The sequence below is a fragment of the Falco biarmicus genome, chromosome 3, assembly GCF_023638135.1.
Source record: "Falco biarmicus isolate bFalBia1 chromosome 3, bFalBia1.pri, whole genome shotgun sequence".
Lineage (NCBI taxonomy): Eukaryota > Metazoa > Chordata > Aves > Falconiformes > Falconidae > Falco > Falco biarmicus.
The window spans coordinates 49,133,595-49,160,896 of record NC_079290.1 but is presented as its reverse complement, the minus strand read 5'-3'; the positions used below and the strand labels follow the sequence as shown (position 1 = coordinate 49,160,896).

General features: G+C 37.7%; 1 protein-coding gene across 3 annotated transcripts in view; it reads right to left on the bottom strand.

Moving 5' to 3' along the window:
- Positions 1 to 27,302, bottom strand: part of ST18 (ST18 C2H2C-type zinc finger transcription factor) — a 101,263-nt gene that overhangs the window by 31,061 nt on the left and 42,900 nt on the right. For all 3 annotated transcript variants that reach the window (XR_008820971.1, XM_056333042.1, XM_056333043.1), the window contains exons 5-11: positions 19,900 to 20,090; positions 14,693 to 15,490; positions 11,777 to 11,911; positions 9,899 to 9,989; positions 8,289 to 8,393; positions 6,730 to 6,935; positions 3,485 to 3,696 (exon numbers count right to left, since the gene is read on the bottom strand). Coding sequence is in view for 2 of the 3 variants with exons in the window: in XM_056333042.1 (XP_056189017.1) it covers positions 3,485 to 3,696; positions 6,730 to 6,935; positions 8,289 to 8,393; positions 9,899 to 9,989; positions 11,777 to 11,911; positions 14,693 to 15,490; positions 19,900 to 20,090 (1,738 nt within the window). In the remaining variant the exon portion in view is untranslated. The remainder of the gene's footprint in view (positions 1 to 3,484; positions 3,697 to 6,729; positions 6,936 to 8,288; positions 8,394 to 9,898; positions 9,990 to 11,776; positions 11,912 to 14,692; positions 15,491 to 19,899; positions 20,091 to 27,302) is intronic.

Sequence of the window (27,302 nt, the reverse complement as noted above, 5' to 3'; positions counted from 1 at the left end):
GCTGTAAAGAGGGAAGATCCCTGGATGCTATGATGATGTAGACTAGCACTGTGCTAGAAACTGTAGGCTAAGCCTTCTAGGGGAGTCCTTCTGTTGACTTCAAAGAGAGCTGAATGAAGCTAGGTGAACTGCAAGTCAAATGCCACCACAAGACAGCATGAGTATTGGCTGATCGGGACCATATTCAGGGAAACAGTTTACTATAGTCCCAGGTGGAGGTTGGATGGCTCAGATAATGTAACATAAATGTGGTATGAAGTATTTTGGAAAAAGGTATCATCAAGGTATCTGATGATCTTAGTAATTTGTATGCAGCTGATAGATAATTCATGGAGAAAACTTAGGATCCATTTTATTTCTCATTTCAGAATAAATTTATTCTTGAAATTGCTTAATTTATAAATTCATATTTTTGATCTTGATATTTCGTAAATTACCTTTTTACATCAGATGTCTTTTGTAGGTTTTCTTACCAATGGTACTGTTAATGTGTAATCTGTTTTCTCTACCTTTGCTACCCTCCCCTTTCTTTTTTTTGGCTTAGACTCTCTGTTTTGATCTGATATGTAGAAAAGGTGAGATATGCATTTGAAAAATCCATTAAATTAATGAAATTTGGAACTATGTTGTATAGAACACTTTTTCATTTAAGTGTTCTATATGTACAGAAAAGTGGTGAATATACAAGGTAAAACATTCAGCTCTTACTAAAAGATGGACAGTACTCCGAAGATCAAGCAATAAAACTTGAGAGACAAATTAAAAAATATTTTGGGAATAAACTTCTGCTGAAAAATATTTTGATATTCTCCCCACTTGTTTGAGCAAGGTGACATATGCATGCCTTGAGTGAATATGAGAAAATGACACTAGCTCAAAATGTTTGAAGTTCAGATTCTGCTTTTAAAACTTAAAAGCACATCTTTACAGCTCTGACAAATATGTAACTTGGAAAGTATTTCCAGCAAGTCCAGGAAATCCTCTGCCATCCCACTGTCCTTGCTCTACCACTACACTGCCTCCCATCTGCAAAGCGTCACTACTTGGGTTGCTGGGAGGCTGCCCGATGCTCACACAAGAGCAAACACCTTTTCAAACCAGAACCTTTGATCTGCTAAAGTATGGAGGATTTTAATCAGGTTTTCTCAGGCAAAGGAACAAAGAAATGTGGTGAGGGGCAGGGCTAAGAAGTCTGGGACTCTGGTGCTCTGAACACAGCCACCCCACACAGGTATTTTCAGACCTGGTGAATGCACGTGCTACCAAGAATAGAAAAAGGAAATCACTAACTCTGTAGTCATCTGTCAATGCTGCATCATCTGTGTCCAAACACTGATAAAGTCCCAAGAAATGTTTTGTATCATCTTAAAAATTGTGAGGTATTCTAGCAGTTAAACATTTACCTTTGTGGTCAATACCAGCCACAAAACAATTCAAAAACTTTGATAAATAGAGAGTAATCTCTTTAAAAATATACTTTTTTTTTTTCTTCATATTTAAAAATAAGAAAGCATCTTCATTGAAGAGAATCTGGTGATTTAATTCCACAATTTTTCGTTTGAATCCTGTATGATAAAAGTCATAAATAGCCAAAAACCAAATAAAAATGGGTTTTGTGTGGTTTTGGCCACCAAATTGGTTTGGGGTTTACTTGCCTGTGTTCTGGCCAGAAGCTCATTCTGATTCTTCTGTCAGATGTTTTGTAGCAGTATGCCCTCCAGAAAGTCTGGCAAAAGTGGAGGCAGGCAGATAGCAAGGTATGCAGGTGATTTTCTTTTAGGCTGGAATCCTGGCTGTGAAAAAGGAGTAAGCTATGTGCCCCAAGTGCCCTTCCATATCATTACTGTTATGTTCACTTCCATTCAAACCTTCCCCATGATTTGGCAACTGCAAAGCAGGTACAGAGGAGAAAATCTTTGGGTTATGCCTGGTCCCTTTACTGCTCTTCTCTGGCAAGAAAGGTCTATTGCCGAGGTCAGCCAAAGGCTGCGGCAGCAATTTAATCCAGCCATTGGCATTAGTTTCCATTCCCCTGCTAGAAGAAGTCTCTGTTGAAGACTGTTGGAAGGAGCTTTTTGCAGCAGATATCAGGGATGGATCTGTCACCTGGGAAAGGTTCTGTGAGCAGTCTTTGGGGCAGATAATGACTGAGTCATATATATATATATAAAATAAAGGGGATGTATGTGGACACACTTTAAGAAGCTTACCCCGTGCCATCTCTCAACATTGATTTCAAGATCCAAGATTTCACAAGTAGAAATCAAAGGCAGCAAAGGGATACCACTCTGCAAAGGCGCAAGGCTTGGAATACCTAACAAGGTGTTGTGCTGGTGGTAAAATTAATGATTCCACTCAAAGAATAATAGCTAATCTCTTAGTGATGGTGAATGAAATTGTAGACCAACAGCTGTGGAAGCCACCTCTAGCCAGAATGAGCCTGGTGCTAAAATAGATAAGGTAAGAGTGACCCTGACTTGCAGAGAAATAGGTCATCTGTCTTTTGGAGCATACATCATGACTCAGAGTCCTACAGCAGAAACACACATAGCTACTCTGTGTTTTGATAAATACACCTCTTTTCACTTCCCAGTGATTTCTTCTCAAGTTCTTGTAATGGCACTCTCATCTACACAGAGCTCTCAAAAGTTTCATTGCAGTGGAGCATGTGTGACTTTAATACAAACAATAAACAACCTTGCTCCCGCAAACATGGTCATCAGAAGAAAATCTCGTCTATTTTCATCAGCAATATAATACTATGTAATGGCACAGAAAATAAGGCTCATAGCTCACACAGTATCATTTGTAAATCATAAAGATCTGTGAGGAAACGCAGAGCAGAAACCAAAACATGAAATCCACACAAACATCTACGATATTAGGCAGCTTTCCATTATGACAGACTTGCCCAAATTATCTATCTCCAAACGCTGTGGGCCTGACTCTCCTCTTTTGCCAGCAGAAAGGAGAACGTTACCAAAGTCAGTTGTTATTTCCCTCCCTACACCTCGTCAAACTGTCGTGAGCTCCAAACACAACAGACTCAATAGGTGTAGTCCTGTTCCATTGCTAGCAAAATATTACTTTGATTAATCACATTATTTTTTTTTTTTAAATCAGGCTCCAAAATGATCACTTATGACAGGTTTCAGAGGGAGGAAAATTCCCTCTTTAAACAGATCTAACTCATTATCCACCACAGATTGTTGCTAGATTTGTAAATAACCTCTTTTGCTCCCACAAAACTCCCCCCTTGTATTTAAGGTTCAATTATTAAGAGAGTTAACAACAAATTTCCTGCTATTTATTTATTTTTATCAGAACTGGTCACTGCATTACTGATTTTTTTCTGTCTCTCTTCAAAAGAGCATGCAAACAGAAGCCTCCTTTTTGGGGATTTAATGCAGTCACTAACATGAAAGACAGTTTATTCGCACAGTTCAGTAGCTAGCACACCCTCCAGGTTCTTGGACTACCCTACCTTGGCAGACAGACTCTGTGGTTTGTTGGAGAGGATCTCTGCTGCTTCCCTGCAGCGGGTGGAAAGGTTCAGGATAGCAGCAGCTGCTGCTATGTGGGTGTCTTCACTACATTGACCGTAGCTATAAGAGTTGGCATGGCAAGGGCTCTGTGTGTGGGCGCTAGCACTAGGCAGTCGATTAGAAAATTTCACTGGATTTGAAAAATGCTTTGCTGTTGAAGAGAGATTTGATTAGCAATTGCATGTATGAGATTTTTCCCATTAAATAGTTTTGTTTTGCAGACTACTATTTTATACATTAAAATATTAAAAGAATACATTTAAAACAATCCATTTCTTACTGGCAGTAAAGGTTTGCTGTAAAAATGTCTTCAGAAACACAATAATTTAATTTTTTACCTAACAAATACACATTTTTCAACAAAGCATCTGAGACTTCTACTTAGATTTCACTCGTTCTTTACTCAGGCATTAAAAGCAACGATGTCCAAGGAAAGACTGGACAAGCATTAGTGTGTTATCCGTCGTGACCTGACAACACTGGTGGGCAAATGCAGTTGTAAATGTATCCTTTTAAAGGCTTCCTCTTGGAGCTCTATTGTGTAAAAAACCAACAGTGACTTGTCCAGTCTTAGCTAAAACAACAGTGCTTACCCTACTTAAATGCATGTCTGTTATTTAAATAGCTTTGCTTATGTGAGTAAGGAGAGCAAGACCAGGCCTTGAATGAACCAAAGCGATCAGATAAGAACATTACCTGTTAGGATTATTCAGTCCAGATTTTGTGGAAATGTTTAGGAATTTAAATCTACCCTTTAATCAATTAAAAAAAATAATGAATAATGAAAAATGAACAGGTGAACAGAAAAGCACTTTCACAGACAGAAGTGGTGTGTGTAGCTCATTGTCTGGTCCATCAGCACCACTTATTCTAAAACAGGTAGAAAGAACTCTGCTCTGTGCTTTGCATTTTGGAGCTTGAGATGTCATTAACTCTTTCAAGGAAAATACAGTGCCGTGATTTCAGCTTTTAGGAAGCAATAATCACTTCTTTTGTCTGTAGCTGTCAGTGTCCTACAAAGATAAACTAAGCAAATTCCAATTTCTCAGCCTACACCTAGATACACCAAGAACATTTCCGTGTATGGCCATCTGCTCACTCCATAAAGATCTGAGCCCCAAGGCTCTGGATCTCTTTGGATGTAGAGCTTTGGCTGAGTGCATTTTAATGCTAAGACCTACACAAGCCGTCGAAGGACTCATCTTTCCTCAAACTTGGGATGCTCTAAGAGAAACACTTTGTGTGCAATGACTGTAGCTGAATGCTGTATTCAGTTTTTCTAAGCACTGGAGGCAACTCAGTAGAGAAATACATAAGACCCACATGATTCAGTTCTCCCTTTCTCCAGTGCAAATGGAAAAGGATTTATCTACCGTGCTGTAAAACTGTAGCATAAGCAAAAGGGTCTACATTTTTAGCAGTTACTACAGCTAACTTCAAATTATATTTAAAAACCAAAAAAAATGCAAAAAAAATACTGACCCCAGAAGATTAAAAAAAAAAAAAAAAAAAAGCCAGGCTAGGAAGGGTGCATGGTTTGTTAACAAATCAAGTTTATAAGTGCTGAATCCACAGAGGGCTAATGATGGTCTTTTGGCTAGCTACATATTTACATAGGATGCGGAACCAATCACTACATCATCAGCTTCTTATTGCCAACTTTTGTATATCTGCATAGTTAAAGCACTCACCTGCCCACTTACTTTCACCTTTCCATTAAAATAATAGCTGCACACTGCAATCTTTGCAAGAACAACAGGCTGCAAACTTCAGCCCTGATATACATTATACATAAATTGCATATGTATGTATTTTCATTTGTATAAAAACATTTCAATCATTTTTTCCTTGAAATGAACCTGTGAAATAGACATACATCTGTGCAAAGAGACAGCTAATAGGGAAAATTCAATTTTACAAACAAAATTGAAAAATCTGCCACCCAAGAAGCTGGCAATGCACATATTTGCTTTCATTTGAACAAGCCTATTTTCCAGGCCAGATAAATATCTACTTTTCATTTGCAATTTTAAATGGGGCATTTATACATATACACAAACACATAGATACCTGCAATCATGTGTGTGTGTATGTACTCAGACACCCACACAGATAAATATATAAATACATAAATTTTATAAATATATAAACATATATAATATTCTATAGTATTAGAAGTATATTACAATTTATTATATATGTATCTATTCATATATAAAATTTTCTGCTTTTCTGTTCACCTTACCATGAATGTTCTCTTTTGTTGGGATAAATGGGAGGCATTTTGTTTTCTTTTACTAAATTTTTTGCCATGAACAAAATTAAAACCACCTAAAGAGTCTTTTGTAACATTGTTTTGGATTAATTTTCTTTCTGAACCCAAATATGGTGCAATGACACCCTTTTTTTCCAGTTCCCTCATGGCAACAGGTTTTTTTTTTTCTTTGAAATATGAGTATTTTATAATGGTCAATGGCAGAATCTTGCTGAAGTTTCCCATGCAGATTGTGAAGGGCATCTGCAATAATGATGTGTTTGCACTGTGGTATCTCATTTGTACAGAGGAGTACCTCAGCAAACCTGTAAGTGATGCAAGCAGAAGAACCTTGATAACAATTTGATGCATTGGATATTTCCGCACTACAAATATGATGTAGTACAGAAATATGAGATATTAAAGCAAATTCAATCCAGGCCTAGAAGTAATGCAGCTGAGGCACATGGTCATCTAGGAGGAATAATATAATACCTGTATGAATGCATCTAAAAGGTATCTGAAATGCCTTTAAAAACTAACTTGGATTTCTTTATGTTATATTTCATTACATCTTATGCAGACACATTACATAGGACTTCTCATGGCAGCATCCCATCACATAAAGATGTCACAATTCAGTCAAGGAAGAAGGTAACAGATAAGACATAACCCTTTCCTTTTTACTCATCTTTTCCCCTGATAATTGCTCTTACAAAATTATTAAGCATTTTAGCAATCTATATTTACTATATATAATCTATAGTAATTATATTTAGCATTCTGTCCCCATGTGATTAAAGATGCTTCCTACAGAGAGTTATTGAATTCTAGAAGTTTGAAAGCAGAACAAGCAAAAAAAAAAGGTAAAAAAAAAAAGTCATTGACATTTTGCTTATTTTACAAGAGACAATGGAATGTCAAGCTTACCTTCAAGGAACTGGGGTGTTTTTCGTCCTTGTGCCACAGGTGCTGTTGTGCGTTTGCCAAAGACTTGTGCATCAAAGCTGGCATAATCAAATGGTACTTTTCCAAACTTCTCCTGTTCTTTCACCAGTGTGGCTCTCGAGGAAGTGACTGGCTGTGAAGCTCTGTAATTGTATTGAGATACCTCAGGCTGCTTTGCTAAATTTGTCCTGCAGAGAGGAGGAAAAAAGTGAATGAGAAATATAAGGATATCTTTAAATTAACTTTTCTTGAAAAATAGGATGCAGTTCTATCTCAGTATCAGAAAGGGTACTATTCTTGTAAAACTTACTGGTAGGTATATACGAGAAATAAATGACATAAATATGGTGGCTGACCTAGCAGTCAAAGAGTACTTTGACTTCATTCAAGTTCTCAAGCTGAGGACATAAAAAAACTTTAATATTCCTTAGTAACAGTGAAGGTTATTTACAAGAAAGATACTGACTTCGTCTAGATTACCACTGTAGCATGGTGCTTCCTTTATTTCTAAAAATTGTCTGGATTTTTGCTAGTCAGAGGACTTACAGTTTTATGGATCGCTATTGTCCTCACTTTACTGTGAATGAGTATTGTATAAATATAATATGAGATGGTCCAAAATAATTGCTTCTGTTATTTGGGAGGAACGAATGATTTATATTGTATTATTCCATTTAGTTACTGTTCAGTAACTACTTGTCTTTAGTAATTTCCTAAGGACTTTTCATATGTAGAGTTAAGGCACGTGCAGTTGGCAGACACATGGACATAATATTCTGTAATGGCTCTGAAGGAACCATTAGAGCTGATCATGTCAATAATCCACAAATTAAAGTGTCCCCAAATAGACCTGAATATAATAGGTTGTAATGGTCGTGGTGCCAATGATGTGCAAATTATGCATGTCTGTAGGGTCCATATAACTCTCAAACAAAATACAATTGCAATAAAAGATGTTTCCCCTTTTTGATGCCATTGTAAGAAAAATAAATTAAACTAATTAAGCCAATAATCTTAGAATAAAGAAACTCAAAATATGAATTACTCGGTGGTGGAGAAACAGAATGAGCAGACTTCTCAACCCTTTCAGATAGCATGCTACTTACTGGATCACTGCAAGATTCTGAAAAGAATCTGAAAAGAATCACAAAATAAATAGGGACTGAGCTGCTAAAAGTGAAATAATGTCAAAGAAAATTGTTTAAAACATTTCAGAAAGATAGGAGATTTGGTTTACGGGAGAAGGACATTTGAGAACCGTCGATTAGGCTATTTGTGTTGAAATAAGATTTAGTAGAACATATCTGACTGCCTTTCAAAAGATGCGTCTGTTGTCTTAAATGTCAGCCACATGCACAAGAACCAGCAGAAAGACACTCGCTAATTTTGAGATACAGTCAAATTATTTAGCTTTTCAGAGGTTCATCTTGGAAAACCAAGTTACCTCTGTAGCTGAAATCTGAAATGGGGGAAAGACCTGAGGGTTGATTGACCGAGTTTGTGCAGAAATTCTTCAGAGACTAGTTTGTGAAAGCTCCTACCTGTGAGTCTGATCATGGCATTGCCCAGCTTTTGGAGACTCGAGCTGGTTCTTTTCCTGGGACATTGCCAACTTTTCAGCTGCAGCAATTGGACAACCAGAAAGGCTGTTTAAAATCAGGGTGAAGAAAAGAAACAAGAAGAAAAAAAAACAAAAAACATTAAAATGAAATCTCAGGTAAAGGGAGTGTGTGCTGTGGAACCCACTGACCTCAGACACCTCTGGTGCCCTGTGCATCTATGGGAAGTGCTGCTGTTGTAGCTCAGATTCACCTGTTTTTCAATCCTTAATGTAAAACTGTGAAACCTGTGTATATGAGGTGATATATTTGGAAAGTGAATCATGTAGGAGTTTTCCACAGTTTGGCTTTAATGCTTTGTGGCTGGCAAGTCACTAGTAAATTTTTTGACAAATGACATTTACTTTATCAGCTAAACCATGCATATAGACCTCCTGCTGATTAAAAGGAAAGTGAATTGGGGAAAAAGAAAACAGGGGTGTGTGAGTGACTGTTACCAAAGAACACATTTTGTCATTTCAAGTTGTGCTTTCTTTTTTTTTTTTTTTTTCCTATTTGCTTTATTAGATTAGAACATGTTCTCTTATCCTATTCAAGGGTTTTTTTATGATACAGCTGATGTGCTGCAAAGATGACTGGTTCCTTGTACATTCCTGTAGATGAACTTGTAGTTTCTCTGGTTAAAGGCTAATTTTTTAATTAAAGATAGTAACATAGCATGATAATCCTTGATTTTAGTGTGCTCCTGCAATAACCAATCAATCAATCAGCAGCAGAAAGAAAAAAATCCGACAAAATCTCAGCTCAACAAAAAAAAATGGTTTTGAAATGTTTATGTCCCAAGTCTGATTGTAATATTGGCATTCTATTTTTCCAGAAGCACTATAATGGAATATTTTGGCTTGCTGGCTTCCAGCAGAAAGCAGTACTGACAAGAGCCACGCCGAGAGCCGTGGCTTGCTGGAGACGGAGCGCATCAGCTCTCTGCCTCACCTGCAGCCCAGCTGTGATACCCCAGCTGCCTGTCTGGAAGGCTTTTCTCAATTTTACTTTCTCTCTGCAGGCAGCAAGTTAAACAGACAGGAGTGTTCCAAGCAGGAAGATGATATTCCTGAGGGTAATAAATGAAGTTAGTTTTTACACAGATTCTAAAATATTCCACTTACAATTTTCTGGTTTGCTAAAAGGGAATGTGCCTTGATGGACATTCCTGCCAAGGACTACCATGTAAGTGGTGCAAAGCAAAGATGCTGTGGTTTCCCGCTGGGTTTTCCAGTTGTAGCAATAATAATGCATTTGTTCATTTCTATGCCTTGCACATGATGATGTTTCACAGTGAGGTCTGTGATGAAACTGTAGTTGAAAATCTCATCTGTGAAAAATACTAGTGGAATTTGCCGTCCTCAGTGCTGCAGCCATTTTTTATATAATGAAATTAAACACAATGATTTGGTTATAAATAATACAGGCTACCCTTGCAGTTCATAGGCATTCTGCAGTGTAATATATAACAGCTAATTCCAAGATGTGACCATCAGTTTACTGCTGAGTACATGTTAGATTTTAAGTGGACAGGAACTTTTCTGATCTACCTTCTGTGTGTGTTGCGATTGCTGTTGACGTGTCCTCTTCCAGTGCATCCCGGGGTGGGGCATTTCAAAACATTTTCATGCATGGCAAGAACTAAAGAGGAATAAGAAAAAAAAAAAAAGGTGACAATAACATGCATTGATTAAAAATACATTTATTAAGGAACATGAATATTTCTTCTTCAGACTCAGATTCTCAATTCTGTCACATTTTGACCACAAAAGAAAAGGAGAAGCAAAGGACCTACAACACAGCAAGACACTGGTGCCTCTGGCACATACCAGTTTATCCCTGTATTGCTGTAGTGTGGCTTCCCACATGCACTTCGTTGTTCCTAGGGACTTTAAAAAGAACAAAGATGGAAGTAGCAAGGATGTTACTACATCATGAAGCCCTTTGCCCTCCAATTCATACACCACTAACACAGGTGACTAGAAAAGGGGGGTGATAAAGGACCCGGGCCACAGTTGTGCTACGTATAGCAGCAGTTGCTCTCTGCCTCAAGGAGGGCAAGCTCTGAGGTACAGGGAGTCCTTTTATACCTTGCACCTGTGTCAGATGATCTGATCTGAGTACGTCCCTTTTGAACCTTGATACCTTCTGATCATCTGAGCTGTGCTGAAACTACTTTAGACCAATTTGTCATGCTCCTAAACAGTGGCTTATACTCTCAGCAGTGGTTACAGCTTCTTGCATGTACATTCTTATGCCCTTTGATGTGGATCATCTTTAGTAAGACTGAGATGCATGTGTGTGTAAAACAGAATATGTCTTTGTACATCTGCCTTCATAACTACAGTACAGCATTACCCCTTTGAGGGTACCGTGCTTCTAAAAAGCTGACTGTTCAGTCAACTGGTTTGTTCTGTCAGGAACCAAATTATATTTTTTCAATTTCTTTTTTACCAGCAGAATAGAACACATCTGATTAGAAGTGTGATAGTTAACATGGACTTGTTAATTTTAACTTTCTAGAAAGTTAATGTTGCTAAGGTCTTCCAAATGCAGCAGCCTGTTTAACCCAGCAGATGTTTCCACAATTAAAATTTAGTCCTAGATTTAAAAAAGGGGAGAGCTACACTTAGGAACAGGACGTTGGTAAAGTGCAAATATCTTTTTCATTTGTTGTTATGCATGCCACCACAAAAAACAATCTAACTAGGTTGTTTAAACAAATAGTTTCACATTAGATTTTGGCTTATTATGCAGCATTTCATTGCATCACATTGCAGGATTACACACACACACACACACACACACAAACCAATGTAATCGGATAAGCACAGCTAGAAATAAGCAGGGAAATTCAGGCTGGACTGGGCATAAAAGAGTTAGCACGATACAGTCATATGAGAAGGATGTGCTATGCACCAACACTGGGATGTACCGATGGAAGTAACATTTTTGAGCTCAGTGGTGAGAAGGACACTGGAAACATCTCTGAATAAGCATGCCCAGGCCTCTCGGTTATTGGCAATGAAAACCAGCAGCCTCGGTGTGTGATTATGGCAAATCAGGTCACAGCTCTGAAAGAAGCAGGTGATTTGTGTAGCAAAGGCGTGGGCAAGCAAGATCTTGAAGATTCATCAGACTACAGCATGCAGGTTTGCTGGCAGGGTGGGGATGGTTTGGCTCTGATCCTGAGGAGCCTACTGCTGTTTGTAGCAGTACTGCTAAGGGGTACTTGAGCTTCACATGTGTGGAAGTAGGACTTGTGACCAAGAGCTGGAGGGCAAAGAAGGTGTGACAGCTCCCCTCTCAGCCTCATTCTGTCATCTCACCCACAAAAAGTGGGTTCCTTCTCCAGCATGAGCACACACTACCCAAAATACCGGGCCAGATCCAGTTGTTATTCTGGACTGCAGAGTGATGATACTCACTTTCTAGTGGCACTCTAACTTTATGTGGACAGCCTGAGAGACTGCGGTGGTGAGGGTACAGCCCAGTCACATGCCCTGTGCCATCACATCCTGGGATGGGACATTTGGTTTCTCTCTTTTCAGGCCTGGGTGAATCTGCAGAGAAATCAGATAAGGATTTTGTTTGGTTTTAGCCCCTGTCTGCACTCAGCTGAGTGATCCTAGCAGTGTGATGCTCTCTGTTTTGTACTTCAGATATAATTCTTACACAAAGTTTTAACAGAATCGTATGTAATTTAAGCATCAGTTTAGGTTTTCACACTGTGTCCTTTAGACAATGGCTCCCCCCTCCCAATACGCCATTTGTGTGCTAAATTATATAGCTTTAGGATTGCAGTGTCATTTACTCCATTCAGAGCCTCAAACAGGACAGAAGCCACAATCCAGTAAGCCAGAAAACTGGCAGCATCAGCCAACAGCAAGATCTATAAAGGAATAAATAAAAAAGCAGAAACAATCTTTTACTCTGTTAATGTCAGACTCCAGGAAGCTGGGACAACCAAATAAAAGCTGAGGTGTGAAACAAACAAACAAACAAACAAAAAGCATTTCAACCAGAAGCTATTCCTTAAATATCGCAGATCTCTAGGCTGTAGGTTCTTTGTTAGGAAACTGAATACATGCCACTTTACATTTGAGAGGCAAGGCAAGCAGCTCCCTCTGGTACACATGGCAATGCCGCTTTGTGGAGCAGCCCACAATGACAGTGAAAACATGGAGCAGCCGATACCCTTTCAAAGGCAAGGTCTCAGCCCAGCCCCACAGTTACCACTCTGTAACAGCTGCAGCGCATTCCCAGTTTTTGTATCAAGCACCTAGAATCGTGCAAGAAGCACTGGTCAGAAAGCCTTTATTTGATTTCCAATGCAGGATCAAAAGTCTGGGCAAGCAAGGAACGAATTCTGGTCCAGAAATTCTCTTGTGAGAAATCTGGAGGAAGTGGCCGCATAAATTGCTGAGGATGGTTTTAGCTCCATCTGTGATTGGCTGCCAACAGCATTCGGTGCTGGGGGAGAAAACAGCTGCAGCCAGCACAGGGAGAAGCCTCCTTCAAGCTCCATTTGTTGAACCGAGAGGTAGGACATTCTTAGGGACACCATTGCCAGAGACAGCTGAGGGTTAAACTTCCTGGCACACTTTTAGGTAAAAAAAAAAAAAAAAAAAAAAAAGAAAAAAAAAAAAGAAAAGAAATAGGGAGAAAAGAAAATAGACTGAGCATCAACAGGAGGCCATATGCTTTTTAGAATCACTGCAAATGGAAAGTGCTGCAATAGTGGACAGGAAATAGAGGGACCCTGAAATATGATTTTATTTCCCCCCCCACTAACTGGAAAGGTTTATCATTAAAAAGATGGAAAAATATAAATTTAAGCCATGTTTTTTCTGACGTAGCATCCAAGAAAGAAAATTAAGAGCTGATGGATTCAATGGTGGATTTTTTAGAAATAAACCCCAGCTAATTACGTAAATTGAAAAGATTATGTGCCTGATACCACACTGACTAGAATCATATGTTGTTTATACAACCTGAACAAAGCCTAGTTTGTTCCTCCATGAGTGTTGGATCCAAACTCACCTGCGAACTACAACTGATAATATGAGGCAAACCAGGAAGGGCCAGATTCTGCCATGCTTGCCAGCACTGCTCCTTTCTACATGTGCTGTGGGACAGTCACATTGACACCAATGTGAACCTGCTGAACACGGCTGGTCTCAGGATAAGAAAAGGTATCTGTGAAATTCCTGCATATACCATAGTCATCTGAGCAAATCAAGGTTCATGTAGTTTAGCAAGGAGGTAGACTAATACTGTGCATGTACAGCTTCAGACATGCTAATGAAAAGACTGCTTGAGTCAGAAAAATGCATGCATATTCTTAACTACTACAGGAAATATTTTATAGACGCAACTCCTAAAAAAACTTGTCAGTTACCTCATACACTAAAATTTTAGATAACTAAACTACTATAATGTTTGCAATGTCCTCAGGGACTGCTCTAAAGTAACACTGTACATTTAGTTTACCAAAAGCAGAAATTGCAGCAGTGCTGGGTGACCTCAGTATATTTGGAAGTCCAAAAGGAAAAGTCAAAGGACAGATTAATGTATTGTTACTTACTACAGCAGGGAGTGTGTTTTATAAAATGACATCCCTTGATGTTCTGTAATTATTGTCAATTGAGGAGTTTCATGTGAGACAGCCCAGTTCACAAATCAAACCCAAATCTTTTAAATCTCTAGTTCTGGAAGCCTGATTAAGTACTGAAAATGGAGCAATGTTCCTACAGTTTTGTAGGATGCCACAAACCATCAGAAACAATAAAGATTTTGGAACTTACTGGTAATTCTGCTGATGGAGAATGAGGCAGAAGAGCATGGCTTGTGCTTTCCTGGCTCAGAAGTGCCGGCTGTAGCAAAATGTAATGTTGATACGTGAAGTAGACTGAACTCAGAAAACACATGGCTTAGGAATTAGGTAGTATGTTTGGAATTGGCCAACTTTTCACCCTAACCTTTCCTTAAGCACCGTTTTAATGCCTTCTCTTTTGGCCGCTGAAATTTAGGAGGTTTGTATTAGCACCCTATGGTGGAGGAGGCAGAGGAGGAGGAAAAGGAAGAGAAGGAGTGTCCGTGCCAGGTACACAGCCCTTTTAGTACCCATTACTGATCATTTTGCATGGTGGTTTGACAGGAAGCCAAGTACCTAGCATTTAACCTGGTTAGACGTAAGGCACTAGTGTGAAGGTACATAATTAACAAAATTACCAGCTAAATTCCAGATTCTTTAGTGTTGCTATAAAACCCAGCTCAGAATCCTCTATCAGTCACAGGATACATGCTTAAGCCAATAAGAACAGCCAAAAATACTTCCTTACGTTTGTTACTAAATATCTGTCTCCCACCGATGTCAATAACTTTGGTTTGTCTCCTTTCCCCTGCTAGATGCTCCAGAAGAAACCTATCCAGTTCCTTGTAGGTGCTGTGAAACACATGCCCTTGCTCTGCCTGCAGAGCGATTGCTTGTTCTAGCAAACTCAAGTTCCCTTTTGTTTTGTCCAGCTCAATTGAGACTTCTGTGGTTTCTGACAGGCACTCATTGTCATCGTCTTCACTTTCAGGGAAGGGATTCTGAATTCTCTTCTCGAAAGGATCTGGGTGAGACTCCTGGGGTGCTCTTTGCTCTGTTTCTGAGTCACAAAGTGTTTCACAAGGGCCAAATTCTACCTCTTCCTTCTTAATTTCTGGAACTTCCAGGATGCTAGGTTGATTACACTCCACAATATACTTCTGAGTTACATGGGGCTTTACACTAGTTTCTTCTGAGAAATTTGAGGAGCTGTCCCACTCATTGTCCATAATTTCAGAGTTACTTTCATTTTCCTCAGATGAACAGTATTTTGGGTCAGAAATAACAGTTTTTTCCTTTCCTTCAGCTGAGTTAATCATATAACATTCATCAGTGTCATCGCTTTCTGTTTTTAAGGATTGAATGCCATTATCATTCAGATTTTCTGCCACTGTTTGACTGGGTGCATCTTTTGCCAGTTTTCCCATGTTCATCAAAGTTTTGGCCACAACATCTTGATAGCTGGAGTAGTTATCTTTTCTTTGACTGGAATTTTCTTGCCCACCTGAATGAGGAGTTTCCTCAGATGATTTTGCACTACTTTCCTCTGCATGAGAAAAACAGCAATAGAAAATTATGTAAGAATAACTGCTTTTTGTATCTTGTAGAAACGATATGAAGATATTTACTTACCAATCACCGTTTCTTTACTCAAAGGTACTCTGAAATGACTGAATTCATTCCAAGACTGTGTTTGAAACGACTGCTTGTAGCATCAGGAAAAGCCCTTCTAAGATTTTATCTACTTTATATTATAGCTCCAAAGTGATATAAGAAATAAATATGTTGCCATTTTTCACTGCTGGTGAAGGCATACATTATCTTAGAACACATACAAATTCATATCTATTCATATAAATATAATGTGCCATATATAGATAGGTACTATACATATATACACACACGAAATCTCTATAATATATGCATATGTATCTATGTATATATATACACAAGCACACACACAGACACACATTTTAAAATTTCTCTGATCTATTTTCACTTTTCTTCCATTTAAGAGTCCCAAATATTTTCTCCAAATGAGCCCTAATTGCTTTCCCAGTCACCCCACATCCCATGAAAAACTGTGAGGGAAAAAAACTCAGTACTTCACAAAGGGCAAGCTCCTGGTCACCACTGCAATTGTCACATTAAGTGATAGATCAGGTCATGCACAAGCAAACAGAAATGGTTGTTATGTACAGACTTATAAAGGACTTGTTAAAGACACCACTGAAGTGCATCTTGTCTTTATAAACATCTTTCTTCAGAAGAAAAGCAGCAGCCAGCAGGTAACAGAGGCTGCATGCAGGAGAGGTTGTCAGTGTGGAAGACAATACGCCTTTTGTATCTCATTTAATTTTTTATAAACATTTCCTCTGACAAGGACACTCAAAAATACATCTCCATCATCTTCCTTTCTGGTAATTATCTCTCTAAAATCAACACTGGTTTGCCAGGATCAAGTAAATATTGCCATAGTAACTAAAAGCATTTTTGGATGAAGGGAAGAATTTAGTCACAACACTAGCCCCTTCAATAATGCTGATTATAGGGTACATTCTTTTGTTGGGATCTATTCAACATAAACTGAAAAATTTAACATTTTACTTCCTAGAAAGGAGGATGAATAAACAAGCACAGACTATTTCATAAGATGTGCCTGTCCTCTCCTGAATCAGAAGAACTCCAGGTTTAAATAATAAATTAAGCATAGTCTAAAATGCAAATGAAGTTTCTCTCAATAACACAGCGAGCTATTAAGAGAAAGTGTAAAGGGTTATGATAATTTTAAAGTATTATGAACTACAGAAAACAAATAAAAAGCATTTTCAGTGAATACGTCCAATTCATTGAACTATTCTCTCAATCCACTTAACTACCCACATGTGTACAATAATGATTTATAGACATTATACCTAATTATGCATATTTGGGCTGTGTTAGAGTGCCTAACAAAAGCTCTAGAAAGCAACAATTACCTCTGTTGCTTAGCTACATAGTTTAAAATATTCCTATTAAGTGCAGATTATTGTGGAGGGGAAAAGGGGGACAAAAATGCACATGTGCACCACAATGCATTTCACTTTACTGCTGCCAAACTGTTAGCATTTTGGGTCATTTCCAGTTTACATAATTGTTTGGTTCAACTGTTTGTTATATGTTAAAAGAAAATATTGATTAATTCTTATTCTTCTTCATAAAATTGGACTCATGCAGGGAGAGGTGGCCTTGTGCTCTCTGTGCATAAAGTTGTGTTATTAAAAAATGTCTGTAAACCTTAGTGTAACTTTTTAGCAGCTGGTCTAGTACCACACACATTGCAGCATTCTGAATAAAAAAGTCTGCTGTCTTTTCACATCTCAGATAGTAAGAATGATGATTTGGCTCTATATATAACTTTAGCTAAACGGATTTTTGTTATTTGCTCTTCTGCCAATTGGAAAAAAACAGAATCCCATCAGTGGGTCATTTCAAAAACTAAAAAGTTCTACTTTTAAAAGAAATCTCCCACCCTTCAAAAGAAAACCAAACCAAACAAAACTTGATAATAGTTATAACAGGTCTTTTCCATTATTAATCTGTGCGAAAGACAAAAAATAATGTAAAGGTATGATACCAGATTTTTGCTGCTTAAATAATAATTAAAAATGCCATGTTTAAAAATTTGTTGTTGAACCAGCCTTAATGGTTCAGCTGTTCCAGCTTTGCTTTTCACTTGTACAGGCTGTAAATTTATTTTAAAAGTAATCAAAACTCAGCTTAGTTTACAGTTGCATCAATCCATGAACTGAAGCATTAACTGATTAACAGACAAGAATCATGAGGTCATAATGAAATGAGCAATATTACACTAAGAAATCACAAATAGACCTACATACCCAGACCAGCTGTATGCTTTAGCTGAACTTTGTTTTGTAGCTGGCAAAATTAATGCAAGATAGATAGATTGTGTTATTGACACAAGCAAGTTGGGAGAAATGTCACTGGTATCAAATCTTTTGGAAAGTGGGGTTTTTTATTTTGACTGAAGGGCTAGGCATAAATAGGGCTCCCCTACATTTACGTCAATGGACCTAGCCCAACACTTGCCCCTTTTTTAAAAAAAGAATCACTTAAATATTTTATATTCATACGTATATGGAAAAAGTTCTACTTTTACACCCATCATATTACTTCCTCTTCAGCAAGTTCTGCAAGCTGTGCAAAGGACAGACACAAGTGAAAGAAAAACACATTACTGAGGGCAGTTCTAGATGGCCAGGAACCAGGCTGAGGCCACTCAAGAAGAAAGTAGCTAATACCTATATATCTAAAAAAACCCCAACCAAACCACCAAAAAAACCCCAAACCCACCAAAAAACAACAACAAAAAAACCCAATAAACAAAACAAACAAACAAAAAAACCCCAAAACAACAGAACCCCATCCCATACTGGAACTCTTACTCAAACAGCTCCCCTTCTGCTTTCAGGAAACAGAAATCTTCCTCGCAGGCTGGATAGGCACTGGGAGCCATAGAGCTTTTTTCACGATGAGTTTAGCTTAGTAATGTCATCCAAAAGAGAGAGACATTTGGTATCATGTTAATTAATGGTCTGTTTGAAGAGGGAGCTCCCTTCTAGCCTTTCACATTGATGGGATGCAGACCTCTGGAAAAGACTTTTCCTCTAGAAGGCTTACAATTCACAACTGGCTGAAATCTTTGCTGTATAGAAAAGACACAAAGACCTCCCCTGAATTTGGCAGAAACAGGATCTGACTCTTTAATTTGAAAGACAGCCTTCTTCTTCTTCTTCTTCTTCTTCTATGTGTTTTATATTATTCATATGTATAAAATTTGTGGGGTTTATTTTGCTTTTTTTTTGAAGCAAATTCTTTTTAGAGTGGATAAAGATATAAATTCCTAATCTCAGTTCATCATAGAATCACAGAACAGCCCAGGCTAGGGGGGGCCTCAATAGATCATCTGGTCCAACATTTTATGGGAAAGGGAGCCTAGATGAGATTATCTAGCACCCTATCTTTCCAAAATATTTGATAAGAAGAAACTGAGTGGAAAATAAAATACCTTTAAACTCCAGTATAAGCCAGCATCTAAGTGGAATATAAGTTCATTCTCTGTTCATATTATCTATGATCACTAATTTCCCAGTGCCAGATCACATCGTTTTTATCTTGGCATTTGCTATCTACTGATGACTCCTCCCTTTAAAAAAAATGCAGAATGTATTCCACTGATTTCTTCTCACTTGCCTGATTTATGATTTGTGCAGGACTTCTTAAACAAATATCTGACAGTCAATTTAGTTTGATTTTTTTTGTTCATCTTGAATGTTTATAAACATGTATTAGAAAGAAAGAGCAATAAAGATGTACTGTAGCTATATCTGTCTCCCCATCTTCTTTCATATTTTCCAGCATACAGGTTGTAGAAGTTTCTATAAATTGTTGTATATGTTTGGCTTAGCAGAGTTGGAATAGCAAGTATGAAAGTGCTGAGTCTAATAATCGTGTTAAACAGAACACACATAGCAGACACACATGTGAAATTGCTTTGCTAAATGTTAAAGTCAACAATGTTTTGCTAAGTGGGTTGGGTTTTTTTCTTCCTGAGAGGTCTATGTATTCCAGTGAAAATCTGCTCTTCATAAATGTGTTTTTCTCAGTGGTAGGCTTAACCTTGTTTGTTCACAGAGCTAGTGGAGAAACAGATGCTGCTCCATATCTGACCTGCTGCAGTACTTGTGTCTGTACAAATCCTACAAAGCATTTACTATACCCCAGGAGGAGTGATTGTACAAAATAATTGGAAGTATGATGGTTAAACCTATACAGAAACACGCCATTCCTACTCTGTTAGAAGTCAAACACATTCTGCGTCCTTTTTGAAAATACTGTTTCGTATCTCCCTTCCCTTGGAATTCAGGTTCAAGCACAGCCACACTGCACAAATACCTGAAGTTGAGCTGCTTTCAAGGACACTGATCTCTTCCTGTAAATCTGTCCTGTCTTCGTTTTCTTCTTTGCATTCCAAGCTGGGGCTGTAGTGGCGGGGTTTCATTAACAGGGACTTCCTTTTGTTGACGGGAACACCTGATACCTGTTCTTCAGCTTTTCTCTTCTTAGCCATGGAGCATTTGTAGGCACTGCAATGATCAAATGCCAATGATAGAGAAAAAAGTGGGAGAAGTGAGGGGTAAGTTTTTTAAAATATAGCACCGTCCTCTAGTTTAATTCTAAGTATAAAAGTGGGGATTGACAAATTACTAATTCATTTGCAGTTTCATCAAGTTGTGTGTAGTGGATATTTAATTTTAGCTCATGTACTCGAAGTTCATGGCACAGGCAAGTCCCATTTCTTTTCGCTGCTGCCAAAATCTGGGGGAAGGGGAATACAGAGGAGGGCAAACCCAAAAAAACCATAACCCAACATCTTTAATTCTAAATAAACATGCTAATCTAAGTTCTGCTCTACAGTAAAACAAATACACCAAGGAAAGAATGAAAAACATTTTAGTCTGGGTTCATAATCCAGAGAAACAGTTAAGGGGAAAAATATAAAACTAGTTATATTTCAAGATCTGGAGCCTTTGCCTTCATTACCTTTACATTAGTATGGATACCCAAGCACATACTTCGAGTTCAACAGCACAGAACCTGTGTGAAACACGTTGCACCTTCAGAACATTTTGCAATACAGGTCCCTCTTTCAGTATCAGTCCAGAATTGGTTTCATTTCATTAACTCCAGCCACAAATATTTACTTTAAGCTTTTCCCAGGCCTTTATATAGACTCTGGAAAAAGGCTCCTCCACAGGGTAGTTCAGCCCACTTAAAAACTAGATCTGGTAAACAGGGTGAGACACTCCACGAGAAAGGCCTTACCCAGTCTAGATGCCTAACTTTCAGATGATCGACATGAGAAGAGAGGGCAAGAAGAAGCTTTTCAGCAGATTTGATATAATTCTTTGAGCTCCTATAGGATCCACATATTGGTCTGTGTATTAATTATCTTCTACAGATACTTAGCAAAACCTTTGCCACCATGCCTCTGATCTGTATGGCACATACATGTTCCATCATATGACACCTCACTAAAGAGGCCTGACCCTTCAACCTTCTTTTTAAAATAACTTTTTGTGTGACTGATTTGGCATGATTTCATTGTTCTTTCACACACTGTATTCCAAGAAATTTATGTACTAACAATACTAGGGCTCATATTATATCTGTCATAGATGAAAAAAATACATATATGAATCTGTGTAATCCACTCAATGTTTTCTCGACCTTAGGCACACTGAGGGTGCATTACAAATCTACATGATGCCCTTAGGTGTTGGATTTTGCATTTGGCTCACTGATGCAGCTGCAAGATTTGCAAAAAATCCATGTATGCAGAGAACTCCTATTGATTACACATATTACAAGCTCGACAGCATAAATTAATCCTTCCAAGGTATTTTATTTGCACTAAATTGGCTCAGGTTCCAATTGTCTTGGATGAAAGCATATGACTAACTTGAGCTTTTTGTTAAAAAAAAAAAAAAACAACCCTTTTTGGCTAAGCACCTTTTTGGCAATCCATCATTGCAAACATGAAGGACATGGAAATATGAAGATCTGTGTTTTAGGGGGAATGTTAAAATTCTACCATATGCATCCTAAACACAGTGGATATTCTTGATCTTCTGAAAGCTAAAATGCTATGGGCATCAGGAATACTGGATGCTAAGCACCTGCTGTAGCTGAATATGTTATGGCTTTTCTGTTATATGTTATTTCTCTGTTTATAAATAGAGGATAAGGTGAATATCACATTAAAGGTCAGAATCACAATGGTATAAGCATCCCCTTGGAAATGATGCCCATATAACAGACATTAGGGATGGATGTAGTGTGGACAAATATGCATAATTTATTTCTAAGACAATACAATCAAGAGTTTCTTAATTCATATTTGTGAACATCAGTTCATACCATTCATGCTGTTTCATGAAAATTGAATAAATGACAAATGTTTGAAAACCCTTCACACACAATTGTTTGTATAAACCAAAACCTTCACTAGGTTTGCTTTTGATCTTTCTTATTTATTTGTCAAGCTTCAAGTTTGCCTCCAGTAGTTACTGTGAGAGTGTTTAGGGCAGGATGAATTTCCAGTTTAATTCCACTTTGACGAAGATACAGCTGCTTCTTACACAAGCATAATTAATAGATTTTTAAAACAGAAGATCCAATTAGATCATCTAGTATGCCCTCCTGTGCAACACAGGTCACAGAACTTCATCTAGCTCTTCAGCTTTTGTAATTTGTCTGACTATTGTGCATCTTCCAGTCAAGTAAGGAAAAACATGGCAAGCCAGTAAGTTGATTGCTATATTCTTGCTCACTAAGTACAATCTTTCTCTAGTAACATAATGTTATAAGACCATCACTGTTGGCTGGCATAACAACTATCAAACACATTGGGTTTTCACCACAACTCTGAAAGACAGTCAAACTCAGATGTTACCAGACCACAGTCAAGACCAGTGTGGGAGTACTGCTGCCACCTGCCACCTGCAGATCTGCTCTGGGAAGTGGGAGCACAAGAATCCCACTCTACTGCAACCACCAGAGTCTACAGCAGTAAGTCAAAAGCTGCTGGATCAATGTCTGGACAGGAGGCCCACCGTTCTGCCTGGAAGCATGGTGCTCATGTTAGAGAATTTATCCCCTATGAAAGACTGAAGCATTTGCTCGTCCTTATCATGTCTTTTTCCGTACACAAGTGGCCACTGACCCAGATTTCCTCTATGTTCCTATCATTTTAAAGTAAGTGAATACATGACATTCAATTTTAAGTAAAATAATTCCTGACATTACCACTCCGATTACAGGAAAAGGACAAAATACAGTTGTTGCGTTTTTCCTAGGAAGTGCAAATTGCTCTCCAAAGGCCCAGAAGAGATTTTTCAGCTCCAGCAGAATATACTCTTGCTTTTGCTGGCAACTTTTTAAGCTGCTGGTTTTGAATTTTAACTGGAATTTATTAGTTTGCAAGGGTCAGTTTAAAGATTGTACCAGCAATTCCCCTTCTTTTCTACCTTACAGTGCTTAAAATTAAAAATGAAAATTAAACCAGAAAAACAGCTTCACAAGTGGTAGTTTTTTCAAGTACTTACAGATGATTTGTTAAGTATTTGATAACAGACATTAGGAATTTAACTGCTATGAAAAAAAAATATTTATGTCTTTGTAACATTCATGGCATGTCGGTTTCACCTTTGTCTTTAAAAGTTTCTATTTCTCTCTTTTGTACATTCACACATACACACACATGTAGGTTAGCACAGATTTGTCAAGCTGTAGTCTGTCAAATGGTAAACCTATAATTTATCTTCTCTATTACTCATCTCTTAAATTCAACATCTAATAGTTTTGTTGCTATTTATCAATGGCCTGCTTGTTGTCATGGAACACTGATTCAGCTGTCAAGGTTATTTGGTAATCTGAGGCTCATAAAACAGGAGAAAATGTTATTATTATGAGCCCAAAGCCAATACATGTTTTGGGTTTTTTTCCCCCAATTTAACTGTACTTAAATTTTATTATTAATAAATTATTTTAGTACTATCTATAAGGAGCAGATTTTTTATTATTCTTTTTTTTTAGTTAATGACTCAGTAACCAAAACCAGTCTTGTGTCAGTTATCATAGTGTGAGCCAAGACATTAAAATCCAAGACATGTAAGACTTTGTTGCATGTGCTAAAAAAACCCTAACCATGGTAAATCTTTCATCTGTATTTAGTACCTAAATTATTTTGTGGGGAATTTACTGGGTCTTTCCTTTATATCTGCTCAGAATATATCTTGCAGACACTGGTAGTATACAGGCAGAACAGTGCATTGACTCCTCACCATAAAGCAATGCCTCACAAGAGAGGTTTTTAAGCAGTCCTAACAACATACAGTTTTCCTACTGCTAAAAATTGTCATGCTCATCTTTTTTTGTAATTGATTCATTTAAGTAATGTGTTTGTCAAGCCTTTAACCCAACCTTTAACCACTTTGTAGCCAGCAAGGTTGTTTTGTTGTTTATCTGCTGGCAAGAATTCCAGATCTCTGGGGACTTTTTTATTCTTATTCACAGCAGCCTGCAGTTTGGTAAAGCATGACAACGGAGTAAAGAATTGCCATAGTGGGCAAAACCAGGGGTATGTTCAGCCTGACGACTGATGTTTACTGCCTGTAACGGATGCCATGCAAAATTATGAGAGCACACTGCATCTCATGTACACTCCTTAGCTTCAAGAGAGAAAATGAATGTCTGTCTTTGAATATCAAAGCACTTACATTTATTGCCTAACACTATTTAAGGAGCCCACTCCTCACGTGGGTTTGTGCAAGAACAATTAGTGCAACATTTCAGTTGTTCTGAAAGTTCTTAGCCTGAATTGACTTTTGACTGTACTACAAAAGTATTAGATTATTGAATTACAGTTAAAGGGGACATCATCTGATCTACAGAACCATTTAACTTCAGATCAGTAGTTGCAAGGAGAAGGTTAGCCTAACTACTCCTTAAATCATATGCTTTAGGCCTTGATCAGGTTTTGTTGACAAACTTGCAGTTGCCCTACAACACTGTGGAAGTCAAATACTACTTTTTCCTTACAGGAGGGAAAAGCTGGCATTTGAAAATTCAGGGACACTTGCCACTCACAGGTGAATCAGTAGCTTACAAATGTCTGTCATGATTGGGCTTTCTTCTAAGAATTTTAAGACCATACTGAATCAGAGGTACCTAAAAGGAACAGAAATTCTGAATGATTCCCCATCTTAGTCCTCTTCTATGTCAGCTTGTTCTCTAAGAAACAGATGAGCTGGATTCTGTTTAACCATCTAGCACAATGGCTTCTAAAGGTTTAGGCTATAGCTGAAAGTATCTGATACCCCAAAATCACACAAAAATCCTGAGCTCCTCATAAGCTGATGATGAACAGGAGAAATTACTAGCACTGGATTAAAAAAGGGGATGATCTGCTCCTAGTATGGATCACATGTCAGAAATGACATTGATGTTATTATTTACATCAGCCATGAATGCTGGAGGTTCATGAAAGGAGCTGGAATGCCAGAGTCCAAAGAAAGTAAGTTGGTAAGTCTGATCACTGCAGTTGAAAACCCAAATGAGTGCTATTAATTACAGCCACTTCAGACGGACAAAAGTGGTTGGAGAGGAAGGGGGAGAGTAACTATGAACTCAATTGTTTGTCTTCAGGTTAAGACAGATTTATGTTCCATTTCCTTACCTAACCCTCTTTGTTTGCAAAGACCGTATGTAAATTTTATAGTAGAAGTAGGAGTGATAGAGTTCTCAACTCAGGTTTCTCTGAAAGTGAGGACAGAAAGCTGGTAGTAACACGCTGTCTTTTCATAGCCAGAACTTGAAGTCTCCACAGAAAGACTGAAAATCCACATTCAGTCAGGTCTGTGAAGAACTGCTCAGCATCCAAGGATTAAGGTGGTGTTTCCAATGCAGTGAATTTACTTACTGAATATGAAAGAATTCACATATTCTAACTACATACAAAGACAAATCCTAGATTCAGAAAACTAAATAGAAGCTGTTTTTAAGAGACGGATATTGTTCACAGAGACAGAAGAATGTTTTCTAAAAGGAAGAAGGTAAATTGCATCACTTCAGATCATGGATACTGGAATATAGACTACAAGCATTATGCCTTTGGAAAAATGACAACTAAGCAGTAATTCTGTTTACTGTATTCTGTTCTAAAGTCTGTATATGTACTAGATGCAAAACTAAGTCAAAAGACATAAAATGACATGTATATTAAATAATCTATTCTTTTTTTTTAAGGAAGGTACTTGATGAGATGCTTTTCATCAGTGAGAATGGCAGTTCAAGACAAGGTTCTAATGACTTCCCCCCTATTCTGTACCCTTCAACTTAACAATACCTTCTATCTTGTCTGCTGTATGGACTACATACATTCTTATGATTTCTACAGCACTGCATTCTGATGCTCCATCCTGCAAGGTACTTCCCATTTCCAGACTTTCTACTCAGTGGGATATGAAAGTATGCCTACAGATGTTTTTTAAGTCCATGAATTTCTCCCTGAAGAGTGGAACATGCTGGAGTATGAGTAAAATGAAATGACAATTATACCTGCCTAAAAAAAGTAAAAGTGAGAAAGATCTGTGAATTGTCAAGTTTGGGAAAATTGCACATGTTCAGAAATAACTGCTTGCTTTACAAGTTATAGGTGGCAACACACTGACTAGCCGAAGAACTCCAAGGAGTAAGACACTGCGACTGAGAAAATTGTAACCAAGAGCTGAGCTACAGTTCATTGGCAGTTGAAGATTAAGTTACACCAGGAAAAAAAAAGTTTTATTTCTAATTCTTTTAAATAATTCTTAACATTATTAAAATATATTTAAAATTATGTCAATTAAAACTTATGGCTTTATGTGAAAATATTTTAAAAGACATTTATTAACAGAACCCTGATGTGAGTTTTTGCAGCTGAAATTTTGGAGGCTAGTCTTGGGAGTCCTCACCACTGACAAGAAGGTAAACATGTATTTGCCGTGATTGCTAATCTGGAGTCAGAGTTATTGACAGTAATGTGTTATTGTATTTTATAAAGTAAACTGGGCCACAGTTACTTTTAGAAAATCTATAACATTTGGACTCCATGACTGAATGTGTTGTATTTCACCGATTCAGCCTGGGTGATGAAAAATAATCTGGAAAAGAGTACCACCTGGGAATTCCTGAAAAAGTATTTGGGAGAGAATTCATAAGGTAAAAGTAATTTCCTTCAATCAACATTTGTAAACATTAAAATTATAAGAACTTCAAACAATGAAATGTATTGAAAAAAATTGCTCATCATTTAAACCTGGTGAATTGGCTGTAATAGAAGCTCAGAACTAGCATGACTAACTCCAACGATAATTAAAGAAAATCTGACTGTTTCTCATTTTTATAGTCACACACAAGACAAAAAATACATTTCACCCCTTCCTAACAAACTTGTACACTTGGCTTACAAGTTGTATCTGTGAAAGTGACAGAGGCTTTTCCTGTGCACCATAACAACCATGCCAGGGTTAAAGGGACTTCTACAGATAGGAAACTTCACCGCCACACACAGGCAAAGCTCTTTTTCCAAAATGCCATAGTTGTGAGAAGTTCAGTCCAAGGCTGAACCAAGATGAAAGGAATGCACATGAGGTATAGATGGAAAGGAAGATAAAAGGGAAATTCATATTTATGAACACTAATATAGAGCAAAATGAACTCAGTAACTTGGGGGTATTACAGTGTCTGTCTGTGTA